The sequence below is a fragment of the Myxine glutinosa genome, chromosome 2 (genome assembly GCF_964187855.1).
Source record: "Myxine glutinosa chromosome 2, kmMyxGlut1.1, whole genome shotgun sequence".
NCBI classification, from domain to species: domain Eukaryota; kingdom Metazoa; phylum Chordata; class Myxini; order Myxiniformes; family Myxinidae; genus Myxine; species Myxine glutinosa.
The window spans coordinates 6,411,415-6,426,609 of NC_136262.1; the positions used below are offsets into that span (position 1 = coordinate 6,411,415).

The 15,195-nt window shown below is 45.8% G+C and overlaps 1 protein-coding gene across 10 annotated transcripts in view; it reads left to right on the forward strand.

Moving 5' to 3' along the window:
* The window catches only part of ABCC12 (ATP binding cassette subfamily C member 12), a 407,545-nt gene that overhangs the window by 159,537 nt on the left and 232,813 nt on the right, over positions 1-15,195 (forward strand). For all 10 annotated transcript variants that reach the window (XM_078772926.1, XM_078772930.1, XM_078772924.1 and 7 more), the window contains one exon: positions 2,211-2,358. In XM_078772926.1, coding sequence (XP_078629052.1) covers positions 2,211-2,358 — 148 coding nt within the window. The remainder of the gene's footprint in view (positions 1-2,210; positions 2,359-15,195) is intronic.

Below are 15,195 nucleotides of genomic sequence, written 5' to 3' on the forward strand. Positions count from 1 at the left end.
AAATGATAACTATGACGTCATAGGTCACGTGGTATGGGTGCCATCTTGGAAAAAACCAAACAGTGCACCTCTATATCTCCAAAACCGCTGCATGGAAAAATATTAAACTTCGCTCATTGTCAAGTATTCCCCATGGGGGACACCATAAATTAATGAAGTCCTCGGTGCCTTTAATTAGACAAGTAGAACGCTTGATGCCATCATTTTGAATTTTATTGAGCGTGATCTACACAAAAATTGTATGAGAATTCAATTGATGATGTCATCGGTCACGTGGTTTGGCAGCCATATTGGATTGAAATTGAAAACCGACAAAAATCTTCTTTTCCAGAACGGTTTACTAGATCGACGTGAAACTCCACACACATGATCCACTAGCCTTGGGGAATAAAATTGGAAAACAATTAAAGTCATAGGTCACATGGTCTGGCACCCATATTGGATTTTATGCAAAAACAGCATAAAGTATTTATTGTTCTTCTCTGGAAGCAATGAACGGACCAATGCGGATATTAAACCATATGTTCAACTACCCATGGGGATATAATGTTGGAAAAAAAACGTCATCTGTCACGTGGTTTGGAAAGCATATTTGATTTAAGTAAAATATTCAAAAACATTTTCTCTGAATGAGCTTACCCTAAAGATGCAAAATTTTACAAACATCATCTCACACCATTGTTGGTGTGAAAATTGTGACATCATCGGTCACGTGTTTTGGCAGCCATCTTGGATAGAAAAATGGACGTTATCCGATCAACACGAAACTTCACACATGTGATCCTCTACCCAATCCTAGGTGGAGTGTAAACTGTTGATGTCATAGATCTCGTGGTTCGAATGTTTTTCTGGTTGGAAGGTTGGAGTGAAAATTGAAGGTTTGCTTGATGTTCAGCATTTAAAAAGATATAGCATGCTCAAACAATGCTGGGAAGGCAATGGCAAATCACCCAGTATAAACCGAGCCAAGATTTTTTTTTTGCGGCATTCAACACTCTATAAGGTGTATGATATATCAAAATCAATTAAGAATGCGAGTATGTCAATAAATTACATGCTAATAGGAACGTGTTTTTATCTATAGTGCATGTATTATTAGAATGTGTGTACGTCTATAGAGTACATACAATTGGAATGCGAGTACGTCTATAAAATACATATGAATGAAATGTGAATCAATGCAATAAAACCAAAAAGGTCTGTGTGCTGTATGAACGTAATTATACGTCGCCAATAAACCACATAAACACAGCAGCTAACAAACATCACACAAAATACACCACACAAACATGTCCCAATGAGAGTCTGCAATCCTTGATTTCTCCTTCTTGTTATTCCTTGTTTGGTAGTGGTGATTATGGACCATTTTAAGAATTGCTGCAATTCAACATATGATTAACATCGAAGGTAATTACAGTAAAATACACAATTTGGTGTCTGTCAATCTGTCTGTTCACGATACATTCAGTCGTTACTAATCCAATGTCAATCAAACTTACCATGGGGGTTAGGGGTCACACGGCGAAGGTTTGTAGCAACCTTATTTGACCCCCTCTCTCCCCAAGGGGTTTTTCAACCTTGGACGAACTCTGTGTTAAGGTGTATAGATCGTTTATTTTGGTATTTATTAAAAGGTTAAATCCCCAAAAATGGAATTACGAGCACATTAAAAAAAATTATGAAACTTTGCTTTTGCAATCAATATTGAGGGATGCATGAAATATGTAACGATTTTCTCGATTTGACCCCCGGTTCATGCCCTAGGGGAGGGGACTTTGGGTCACAGAGGTCAAAGAAGTTTTTTTTTTTTTTTGTCAAAATTTTATATTGTGTCATTTCTGGTGGAACTTTTCCCCATCTTTGAACTTTGCTTTCGGTGTGAACCATGGAGAGGTGTGATGGTTTACGTGCATGGGTGTTTGTGTTAAGAACAAGAACAAGTTCCTTACCAGACACTTTGGGATTGTGGAGGAGGGGGGTGGTAAGTTACATTTTTTTGTGGCAGTATAAAGTAGCTTAGAGCATGTAAGTATCATTTATGTTGTAAAATCATTGTTTGAGCTACGTTAATGATTTCCATTTCATGATGATGGATAATGGATATAGGAAAGTGCAGGCTGGAGTCCTTATAGAAAATGTAACAGTTTTTTTCGATACTAAATTGTGCATCAATAAAATGTTCAGAAATTGTTTTGTGTTCTCCTTGTTAGTTAATCATGGTGCGGATGACAGGACGTTTCCGGCGAAATGCAATTGTCCACACGGACAATCGTGTGTGCATCATGAACGAAGTGTTGACTTACATCAAGCTCATCAAGATGTATGCCTGGGAGCAATCCTTCGCCAATGAAATCAACGGTGAGCCTTATACATATGGTCAATTGTCATCATCATCATCATCATCATCATCATCATATCATCATCATCATCATTTCGGTTTATCATGTCAAACACTGGACAAGTCAGTCTGAAGATTGATATTTGTCAAGTTTACAAAATAAAACAGTGTTTTATAACACTTGCATAACACATAACAAATAACACTTATACGGTCATACGTCACTTTATGTCCATCCGAACAACGTCCGATCGCTTATACGTCCGTGGCCCATAAAAATAATAAGAAAATAATGGGGATTTTAAAAAACCGTTCAGACAACGGGACGTAGCGGACGTAAGCGGGCACGCTCACGCATGCATCACATGTTTTTAAACAAAATAGATTGTGCCGCCAGGCGTATGATGATACAGTACAGTAACTATACTGTATATCCATAATATGTTTTGATAGATATAAGAAATGCCTATGTTACTGGTTTATGTTTTGTTACTGGATGAAATGCCATCATCAGCATCCAGTCTCGATTACCCCCGCGTATCTTGAGTTAATCATCCTGGTGTTGGCTTAGCGGTTAAGGTGCCGGCTTGGGATCCTAGGATCCTGGGTTCGAATCCCAGTCGATCGCTGAATTAACGCCACGGGGGTTGACTCAGCCTGTCATCCTTCCGAGGTCGGCAAATTTGAGTACCAGCTTGCTGAGATGAATGATCCCGGTGTGTACCCCGGTTTAGAATAGGTACACCGTATCCCTGCGCATCGTAAGAGGTGACCAAGGGTTGGCGTCAGGAAGGGCATCCGGCCATAAAAACATTGCCTCAAAACAGGAACCATGATTGTCATGGGGCCTGCAAGGCTAACCCCCGCTCTAGCGGGAAAAATGGCCTTAAAACGATCATTCATTCATTCATTCATCGTGAGTTAATCATGGGTCCCAAACGCAGCGCAACCAGCCCTCGTGGTAGTAGCAGCAAGAAACAACGCAAGAGCATTGATTTGAAGGAGAAGCAGAAAATAACAAGCATTCTGAGTATTGCGCTGCAATGCATGTCCCCAACCAAAGTTCAAAGTGCCATAACTTTGTGAAAAATGATCGAATATGCAGATTTATGCACGGTTGATGCTGGTTTTCAAACTTGATCTGAGGTATACTGAGACACATGTGTGTCACACCTCGCCTTGTTGATAAGCCCGCAAGGTCGCTCCATGGAGCGGCCTGCACGTATTGCACTGTGTGAATTATATAATTACCAACTCACGGTCTGAGGTACTAGCGATTCAAGAGATATCCATTTTTAAAATATTTTCGTTTAATTAACGATATCTGCCAAACCACGTGCCCTATCACAAATTCCAAAACGACATTTTAGTAGACTGACATGCTGAACAGATCTGTGAAGTTTCCCCTCGATTGGATAAAAAATGAGGGAGGAGCTCGGTTTTAAAGGTTCATGTTTAGAAACGTCATAACTCTGAAACCATGTGACGCATGACGTCATGCTAGTTGACTTTTTTGTTCGTCATGGGTATGCGATTCTGCCTGCAAAGTTTGGCCTCGATCTGTTCAGCCGTTGCAGAGAAAAAGGGGTTTTCGTGTTTTCACGAAAAACAATATGGCGGCCGAACCACGTGACCTGTGACATCCTAATTACCATTAAAATATTCTACAGACCGAGTCCCCCCTACGGTGAAAATCTGATCTCAATCGATCCTATTATTGCAGAGAAAAATCTTTTTTAAAGGAAATTAAAACTTAAAATGGCACTGAGGTAAGGATCATCAGTATTTTCAGAATTCCCAAAGTTCAAAGTGCCATAACTTTGTCAAAAATGATCGAAACGTCGTGAAGTTTGAACTTAACCTGTAACTTATCATGAGGAAACCATGTGCCAAGTTTGAAATCATTAGCATTAAGAGTTTAGAAAAAACGTCCGGAAAACTGTTCTTTGCGTGATGGACTGACAGACTGACAGACTGACGGACTGACGGACTGACAGACTGACAGACTGACAGACTGACAGACTGACAGACTGACAGACTGACAGACTGACAGACTGACAGACTGACAGACTGACAGACAGAGGGACGGCGTGCAAACCTATAGTTCCCTCCGGTGTACACCGGTAGGGGACTAATAAGACAGTGTGAGGGCGGCAAATCTGTGAATGCTATCGCATGTGATTTCGGTATGTCGCACTCTACGATCACGACGATAATGAAAAACAAAGAGAAGATTCTTCAAGCGGTAACAGTATCGGCTTCAATGAAGGCAACAAGATTGACCAAGGTTTGAGAGGGGCCGATATCGAAAATGGAAAAGATGCTGATGACCTGGATTGAAGACCAGACTCAAAAGCGAGTCCCACTCAGCACGCTAACCATCACGGCCAAAGCAAAAAGTTTGTTCGAAATGTTGAAGCAACAAGCAGGAGCCGACTACGACAAAGAGTTTTCCGCAAGCTCTGGCTGTTGGGGTAGAGTGTGAGATGAGGAGCAAAGTGAAGGAGGTGATGGGGATATGTATATATATAGAGAGAGAGCATACAGAGCCATAAGGGGTGGGGGAAACTAAATTTCACATTTGCGTACGTAATAAATGTATGTACGGCTCCTGTACGCCGTTTCACGGTAAAACAATGTGATGTTCGGACAACGTCCAATTCGGTTAAAGGCACGTTTCCGAGAACGTATCTAGGACGTTAAGCGACGCATGACTATGTATATAGTGTATATTAAGTTACAGATTACAGATATACAAATTGAACAGCCCTAACCTGACCAGGAGCAAGGCACAGAATATTAAATTTAACCCAAGAATATTAATTTATGCACATGACGTCAGCGTCATGTCATAGGATTAGTGTGATTTTTGGGTTAAATTTAATATTCCTGACTGCAAACCTCCTAACTGTTGAGCAGGGCAGAGATAATGTGTCAGCGTGGCAGGCTACACTTGTTGCTAACAGGTTGTGCAGCAATTGCTGGGGTGAGACTCAATATGTGCCTTGCTTCCAAGTCAAGTTAGGGGGTTCAACCTGTGTTTATTAATGGCTTAGATTGGTCACAAATAAACAATTTGCAGTATGTTGTCTTGATTAGGGAAAAATAAGCCCTCGTTGGGACGGCATGGTGTTGAAGTTGTGGGGACTCACTCCTATGGAGGCGGGTCCAATTGTATGACCATGCATTGTGGGTGTGGCCCTTCGGGGTCAGGATGCATGTGTTTTGATTGACCATTCCCTTCAGACTTTGGGTTGAGGTGCATGTGTATGCTAATGGGACAGACTTGATGGACGGTGTGCCTTGGCCGTGGGGTCAAGGTGCACGTCCAAGGCTGTTAAAATGTTTCATTTTTTACCTTTTTTATTATAAAAAGGTGGCCTCATCAGGCCCATAATGAGGGCGAAATCTAGATTGACATCTCTGCCTTTGTCCATTTGGGACCATAGAGCTTTAACCTCAGTCTGCAAAGACTTGAGTACCACACGGATACCTCCTAGTTTGGAGGTGATGTGTTGGCATAATTTATGCATGACGTCAGCGTCATGTCATAGGGTTAGTGTGCTTCTTTGGTTAAATATATATATGTATGAATGTATGTGTGTGTGTGTGTGTGTGTGTGTGTGTGTGTGTGTGTGTGTGTGTGTGTGTGTGTGTGTGTGTGTGTGTGTGTGTGTGTGTGTGTGTGTGTGTGTGTGTGTATGTATGTATGTATGTATGTGTGTGTGTTTACACACATGTGTCTATGTCTATGTTTACACACATGTGTCTATGTTTGAGGTTTACAATTTAAATAAAGTTGAATATGGGATGTTGTAAAATTAACATCATTTACAACAATCCTTTAAATTATTTAAGTTTAGGAACAACCGATACTGCACAATTAATTAATTAAGTGTGTGTGTGTGTGTGTGTGTGTGTGTGTGTGTGTGTGTGTGTGTGTGTGTGTGTGTGTGTGTGTGTGTCTGTGTGTGTGTGTCTGTGAATGAAAGAGGGATAGAATTGTAAGGAACAGAAATGAAAAAACGAGATGTGTTTGTGTGTATGTGTACGTGTGTGGGTGAACGTGTGTGGGTGAACGTGTGTGTATGTGTGTGTATGTATGTGTGTGTATATATGTGTGTGGGTGTACGTGTGTTTGTGTGTGTATATGTGTGTATGTGTGTGTGGGTGTGCACGCACATGCATTCACATGTTATCAGAAGTAAATACATTGTGTAGATTACATAATTTGTGCATCTGATAAATTGGCAGTAACCATTTTGTGAAACTGAATGTGCAGGTGCAGCATCTAACTCAATATGTCAAAATGTCACACACGTCCATGCCCGTGGGATTCCCACGGGTGACCCCACTAGTATATATATATATATATATATATATATATATATATATATATATATATATATATATATATATATATACATATATATATATTGTTACGGACGCGGCTAGGATGTTAATTGGCCGAGCGGATGGCCGCCGCACCCGAACAGTTACCCCGACTAGCCCGATTCCTGAACGTTGGCCAAAATCGCGCCACAGATATTCAATATGGAAACCTCTAAAGCGACCGAATGTGAAGAGGAAGAAGAAGACGTACAGAGGAATAACAGGATTTATTATTTACACACACTAAAGCAAAAGGAGCAGTCAAGGTGATATACAGGGAAATGGAAAAAGCAGGTGACACAGTGAAATCGTTAGCTTACCTATTAACAGTCTTAATTAACCCAGGGACAAGACACACAGAACAAACTTACGTACACGAATGGGGAAATTGCAGGTTGGTTTTTGCTGGAGGGAGAAGGTCGAAACACAAGCTGGAAGGCTTGGCAGGGCGCACAGCAAGCCGGTCCTTGTCAGGCTGGGAGCGAGCAGGGCGACGTTGGCACACGTATCTCGTTGCACGCCTCTGGCTCTTTTGGTCCTCCCCTTCTTTCCAAATCGTCTGACGCGTCCTTCTCTCCGATCTCCTGCCTGCGCGATCGTCGCACGTATTTCTCTCTCCTTGCGCGTCTCTCGTGTGGCGTCGTCGTGCGGGTTATATCTGCCACGCCCTTGAACCTTCGCGAACCTACTCGATGTTTCTCTCCACACCCTCTCCAAGTCCAACCCCTTGTTCTTGGTTGGTTGAGTGGGGCTGACTCACTCCTCCCCTCTATGACGAGGTGGGGACATGCCTTTCTTCTCCGAGGTTACCTCGTGCATAATGGAGTCAAATGCAGCAAAGTGGACGGCAGATGAAATGCAGCAAAGTGGCTAAACCTGGCACTTGGAAGATGCGTCGGTCGCGTCGGAGGGACCTGTCTTATTTAATTGATGCAACGTAATGAACTAGTGGGCCACAGAGCCTTATACTAACATGTATTAAGGACATAACTACGAGGGGAATTTAAGATTGGCTACGTGTATGCGATGGATTAACTACGGGCGACTTTTGATCTTTATACTATTGGAGGGTGATATTTACAAGATTTACAGCATACAAAAAAGGGGAAAATTTACATCAGATTACCCACACAATTCCCATATCCCCAACACTGCACCCTCCTTTCTTACGGGATGTCCCGGCCCGAAAATTTTACCTTTAATGTGACAGGCAGGTGTAATTCCCTCTACAATTAACCTGACCCTGAGTGCGACAATTTTAAAACACAAATAAATATGTCCCGCTAATTGCGTTGCACCCTGCATAACAGTTTCACACCCACAGCTAACCGAATTGCGGAATGGTCTTCAAACTATACATTTACGGTGGGGGCGCATTATTTACAATGACTACTTTTATTTACAATACGCAACCCAGGACCTGTGATTGTTCTTTTGGGGGGGAGACAGTCTGCTCTGCATCGACGCACCATGAAGCACCCAAAACGCACCAAAACACCCTCAAGCACCAATCGGTGCACAGTCATTGCAGTTCAATAATAGAAATAACCAAACAAACCCTTGGTGGTGTCTTGCTCTTCGGCTCCCTCTGCTGGCTATTGTTATTTTCCTGTGGTTGTCATCTTCTTTGCTGGCGGCCTATTTGGACATAAAAGTGCACAAACGTGTCCATCTTTATTTATTTATGGCCCACAGGGCCGACTAGTGTGGTTCACCTGTGGGGCATAGGTGCCCTGTGACCAAGGTCCGCCAGCAAGATCTCGGGCCTTCATGGCCGGTTCCAGCAGAGGGGCCATGCCCCAACCCATGGGGTCCATCAGTGGTGCTCAGCCACAGACATGTGGTCCATAAGGTGGTGCATCGATGCAGACAGCTGTGGTTGCGAGAGGTTCGGGCAACCAATGGCGGACTCACGCACGCTCCCCTCAGCGCCCAGTGGTGCACAGTCCTCATGTGGGAGACAAGGGGGGAAAAGACAGATGAGCGAGGGGAAAGGTCACAAGGGTACACATCAAACAAGGCAATGCAAGGTGAGGTGCGTATGGAGACGGAGCGGAGAAAAGCTCGTCCCTACCGTACGTCACCCCCCCTGTCACCTACTCTACCCTTGCCCTTACCCCATATTTACAACAATCTACACATTACAAATTCGTCACTACTGTCACGACTTCCCCATATTTCTCCTACACCAAATTCGTCTCCACAATCCCTCTAACCAAAATTTGCCATCACCCAATTCATCATCAATCCTCATAAGGAGGAAGAGATGGAACATCAGCACAATGTCACACCCACGTCATGATGCGTCTCACATTCCAAACATTTGCACCAAAATAATAAAAACCAACAAACCACGACATGGTGTGGAGCTTTGTCACCTCAGGTGAGTGGATGCAGATGGTGCGAGGAGATCTCCATCCTAACTATCTATCTATAATGCCAGTAATCTCTGTGTGTCTGTCTGTGACCGCTGTTTCTCGACAACCACGGGTCCGATATACTTGAAACTTGCCAGGTATATTGCTGGGGACCTGAGGATGTGCCTTTTCAAGGTTTCATATTAATCGGACAAGTAGTTACCGAGCTATGTCCAAAAAACGATTCAACCAATCAGAGAGCAGCGAGCTATCACGTGTGCCGAACGTGGCGAACAGACTCTGCCTCGGACGGCACATTTGTGAGCGTATTCATTTATTTCCCGTTGGCAAACTATGTTGCCGCTATGTTGGCGTTAAACTATGTTTTAAAACTAATTAAAACTAATTTGCGATTCTTTCGCTTTCCTGCGCGTTTGTGCACGCTATGGCGATTTCTTTACCAAACTCCGCAAGCCGTTCGCTTTGGACCAAACCATTTCATGTAAATAGAGGGGGGGGGGGGGGGGGGATTGTCACCGTACTCGCAAGCCGTTCGCTTTGGACCAAACCATTTCATGTAAATAGAGGGGGGGGGGGGGGGATTGTCACCGTACTCGCAAGCCGTTCGCTTTGGACCAAACCATTTCATGTAAATAGAGGGGGGGGATTGTCACCGTACTCGCAAGCCGTTCGCTTTGGCTTTGCGAATGGACCAAACCATTTCATGTAAATAGAGGGGGGGGGGGGGGGGGATATAATTTTAGATATATATATAGTACGGGCATGCCCTAGTCCTCTAAATGACATTAACACACTTGACACTACCCGGGGTCTTTCCCTGCAAAACCATTGGCCGTCTTACACTCTATGCGGTTTTAAGAACCAAATTCCCATTGACCAAACTGTGGTGCTTCCTCAATTTGGGGTCTCACTCCCCCGATGCAACTCCCTGTGCCCTTGCACAATTTCCGGGCTGGGTCGTGCAGCTCTCCCAGCAGGTCTACCCACCTGCACACCTCCACCACTGTAGTTGCCACCCAAGCTTACCTAGCTCCTCACCCTAACCTATCTAATTGGGGAAGGCCCCTCCTGGCTCTGTCACCCCTTGGTGCCCTCTGGCACTGGGCTACCCGGGTCTGTCCTCCGGATCCTCGGGCCCCATCCACAACAACTACCGGCTCCCAGAGCCCACCTGCGGCCTCACCTGGCCGACATCCTCACAGTGGTGGAGTGCCCAAACCAACTACACACACTAACAGGCTACACGCCCAGCCATTTCCACGTCACTAATGCACCCATCCAAATACCATTCTTCCACCACGCACCACAGATGCCAATATCCAACCACAATTTACCTGTACCCTCTACCTAACTCTGACACTACCCTCCCCGGGTATTCGTGATGGGGGCCATCCTCCTTTCCCCCATCCACACCTTCGCACCTTCCACTCCACTCCACAGTTTCCACCATACTCACTCCATGACCATCCATTCCAATACTCCATATACTCCAGACCATTTATTCCATACACCTGTTCTTCATTCACCTGTTGTTGCACACCTGTGCAATCACACCTGGTGCCACCTGCACCCTCCTTCCTTCCTGGACCATTTGGTCAACACAACACCAATACAATGCACAACCAAGTATTCCTCATACGCTGCTTCATACACCTGTCCAGTTGCACACCTGTGCAATCACACCTTTTAACCACACACACGGCATCATCTGAACTACCTGTTGCCCTGCTAACCTAGTGCTCCCCGTCTTCCCTTTAAACTAAGCATATACCACGTCATTATCATCCACACTTATCTACCTACGTCCCCACTACAGGTATCATTGTCACTACCTAATCTTACCGTTACCTAAGGTCATCTTCTCTAGGTTCCTACACACAATATCCTAACCCTCCCGGGCTAGTTTTCACTGCCAAACCCCATAAGACTAGTGCTCCTTTGCCCCCGCTGTGAGAGATGGCAAAGTTGCCATCCCACCACATCGGGTATCTCTCACTACCAATTTGGCACATCAAATTTCAACCAATCAAAAATTTGCCAATCACTACTAATTCTATTCACTTTTCTAAATTTCGGGCCAAAAACACTATCCTCATCATCACAGTCTACTCACTAGTGCCTCTCGGTGCGCCAATTCATCTCTAAAGCCCGGCTTCGTAAAGCCGAGCAATGAATGCGGGTTGCTTGGTGCCGGCGGCTGGATCCGTCCGGCACTCGGTGCAGGGAAGGGGGCTTACCCGGGCCGAGATCCCACGCACCATCTCGGCACGGGGCCGTCCAATGGCCCGATCTCGCCCTGCCGGAACGCCGCAACAAAAAGGGGTCGCCATGACGACCCTTCCTACCGGGCCGCCCGCTCCGCTTAGTGGAGCACGGACGTGGCCGTTAAAAGCGCGGCCTGGCGTGGATCCCGCACGGCGGTTCTTTCGAAACTGCCGCGGATCCCCGCGGCAGGCAAAGCTGCCCGGCGCGCACCGAGGGCCCGATTCGGCTATAAGTCGCTCTAACCGCTAACCCGGTTAGTGTCGATGCTCCATTCGCATGCTTACACCCCGCAGCCCGTTCCTTGGTCATACATCCAGCCGTACCCATGCTCTTAGTCATTGCACCTTCTCTTACACACCCAGGTACACTCATTCCGCTCACAGACTTGGTCACACACCTGACCACCGCACACCTTTGCACACACTCGGCGTTCGCACACCTCACCAACACACCTCTTTGCGCCCCCTCCTCGGTCACCTCCTCTGTGACAACCACAGGTGTGCTCTCACTTGCACACCCAACCACGTGCCTCACTACCAACTCCAGCGTGCATTCCCATACGCGCTCTACCATTCCAAGTGTGCATCCTTCCATTCCAGGTGTACATCCTCTCTCACCTGCCACAACCAACTCACGCTCCGTGTCACTCTCACTACTTTTACCACCACACTCGGTCGCACATTCACCTTTACTCTCGACAGCGCACTCTTTCCTCATGCACCCGTCCGTTACACACCTTTCTTGGGCATCCTCTTGTGCACACTCTCCCGTTACACCCTCCGTAACACTCACCACAGGTGTGCACTCTTTCGTTACATCCTCTGTAACACTCCCCATCCCGCGCTTCCATGTGCCCCCTCGCACACGCGCTACGACCAACTCACTCTCGACAGCACACTCACTCCTCGGCGCGCACTTTTTCCTCACACACCCCAGAGTCGGACATTCTCGCACACCACCTCCTTCGCACACCGTACCTGTCGCACACTTCACCAATGGCCTCTCACGAACACCCGGGTCTACACCACCCCCCAAGCCGACTGAAGCTCCCCTCACACCATATACATTTCCGCGTATATCGTCACTCACCTCGGTACCTCGTCGTCGCACCTCTTCTGCCACCTGCAAACTCTTTATTTGGGTAGTGAGCATATCATCATGATTTGAACACAGACCTTGCACATACTCCATCACTTCCTCCCTTATCTCCTTTTTAGTTTCCCTCCGTCTCTTCTTAATTTCACTCACCCCCTCTTCCACCTCCTCTAATTTTTCCTTTACCTCCCTCATTTCCCGGTGCGCCCCTTCAATTTCGTCCTCTAAGGCCACCTTGACAGTTTATATGTGCGTCCTCACCTCCCGGTCCTTCGTCTCCATTACTTCTGTCACCTCTTCCAACCTCTTCGTCAACCCCTCATGTACCATCTGACATTCCTTCTTTGTCGCTATTAAGTCATTTTTTAGTTCTTTTTGTGTCGCCTTTAACCCTCCTAGTACCGCAGTGTTCTTTTGTACCTGCTCCACTAACTCCGTCTGTCCCACCGTCAGCTGTTCCACCTCCTGCGTCAGGTCCTCTATGCTATGCCCCCTTGTAACCTAGCCGTTCCATTTCTCACCTCTTTCTCCATACGCTTCTCACCTTGCTTAACCTCCTCGCGTACCCCCGAGACCTCCTCGCTTACACCTCGTCTGATCTCCTCTCCCATTTCTCCCATCTCTTTAGTAGATGCCGCACTCATTTGTTCTAATTCATCCCTCTGAGCATCCAGTTTACCTTCCAACCCGATTTTCACCTCCTCTATCTGGTTCCCCATCCGTTTGATTTCCCGGGCGGATTGCTCCCCTATCTCCCGCAATTTGCCTTGCATCCTATCTTCTAGCCCCGTTAACCCATTCTTTACCTCTTTTATCCCGTTGTCTAACCCCTCAAATTTATTGTCTAACCTTTCAAAATTATTGTCTAACCGTTCACCGGTACCCCTCGCTTCGTCCCTCATTGCTCCTATTTGGCCCCTCAATTCATCCCTCATTCGCTCACTATTAGTTCTCGCTTCGTTCCTCATTTGCTCACCCATTTTTTTCATTTCCCTGCTTCTTTTTTCGTTGTCGCACTTCGACTCTGCCATGTATTCGCCAAACCGTGCCATGAACTGCTGCATGTCAAACGGCTGCATGTTAAAGCCCGCTGGTACAGCGGGCTCGGCTACCGCGTGCTTGTGCGAGGTGCCATTTTGCGCCTCTCCAACCACGTGCGCGAGGGCGCCATTTTGTGCGCCTGATACTCCCTCAACCACCTCCTCATTGCTCTCCTCCATTTCTTCCCTGTGGTCGTGGGTTACCCCTAACCCCTCTTCTAGCTCACCCACCTGCATCCGATCGCCTTGATTATCCATGGCACGATGTTCAATTTAAGATTTTACAAAACAAATTTCGGCCCACTCGTAATTTGAGCGCACGAAGCACTTCAGGTCCGTTCTCGCTCCTGGCACCAATTGTTACGGACGTGGCTAGGATGTTAATTGGCCGAGCGGATGGCCGCCGCACCCGAACAGTTACCCCGACTAGCCCGATTCCTGAACGTCGGCCAAAATCGCGCCACAGATATTCAATATGGAAACCTCCAAAGCGACCGAATGTGAAGAGGAAGAAGAAGACGTACAGAGGAATAACAGGATTTATTATTTACACACACTAAAGCAAAAGGAGCAGTCAAGGTGATATACAGGGAAATGGAAAAAGCAGGTGACACAGTGAAATCGTTAGCTTACCTATTAACAGTCTTAATTAACCCAGGGACAAGACACACAGAACAAACTCACGTACATGAATGGGGAAAGTGCAGGTTGGTTTTTGCTGGAGGGAGAAGGTCGAAACACAAGCTGGAAGGCTTGGCAGGGCGCACAGCAAGCCGGTCCTTGTCAGGCTGGGAGCGAGCAGGGCGACGTCGGCACACGTATCTCGTTGCACGCCTCTGGCTCTTTTGGTCCTCCCCTTCTTTCCAAATCGTCTGACGCGTCCTTCGCTCCGATCTCCTGCCTGCGCGATCGTCGCACGTATTTCTCTCTCCTTGCGCGTCTCTCGTGTGGCGTCGTCGTGCGGCTTATATCTGCCACGCCCTTGAACCTTCGCGAACCTACTCGATGTTTCTCTCCACACCCTCTCCAAGTCCAACCCCTTGTTCTTGGTTGGTTGAGTGGGGCTGACTCACTCCTCCCCTCTATGACGAGGTGGGGACACGCCTTTCTTCTCCGAGGTTACCTCGTGCATAATGGAGTCAAATGCAGCAAAGTGGACGGCAGATGAAATGCAGCAAAGTGGCTAAAGGAGTCAAAATGCAGCAAAGTGGACGGGAGATGAAATGCAGCAAAGTGGCTAAACCTGGCACTTGGAAGATGCCATGGGGTGTCAGAGGGACCTGTCTTATTTAATTGATGCAACGTAATGAACTAGTGGGCCACAGAGCCTTATACTAACATGTATTAAGGACATAACTACGAGGGGCTTTAAGATTGGCTACGTGTATGCGATGGATTAACTACGGGCGACTTTTGATCTTTATACTATTGGAGGGTGATATTTACAAGATTTACAGCATACAAAAAAGGGGAAAATTTACATCAGATTACCCACACAATTCCCACATCCCCAACAATATATATATATATATATATATATATATATACAATTCCCACATCCCCAACAATATATATATATATATATATATATATATATATATATATATATATATATATATATATATATATATATATATATATATATATATATATATATATATATATATATATATATGTTGCGGATATG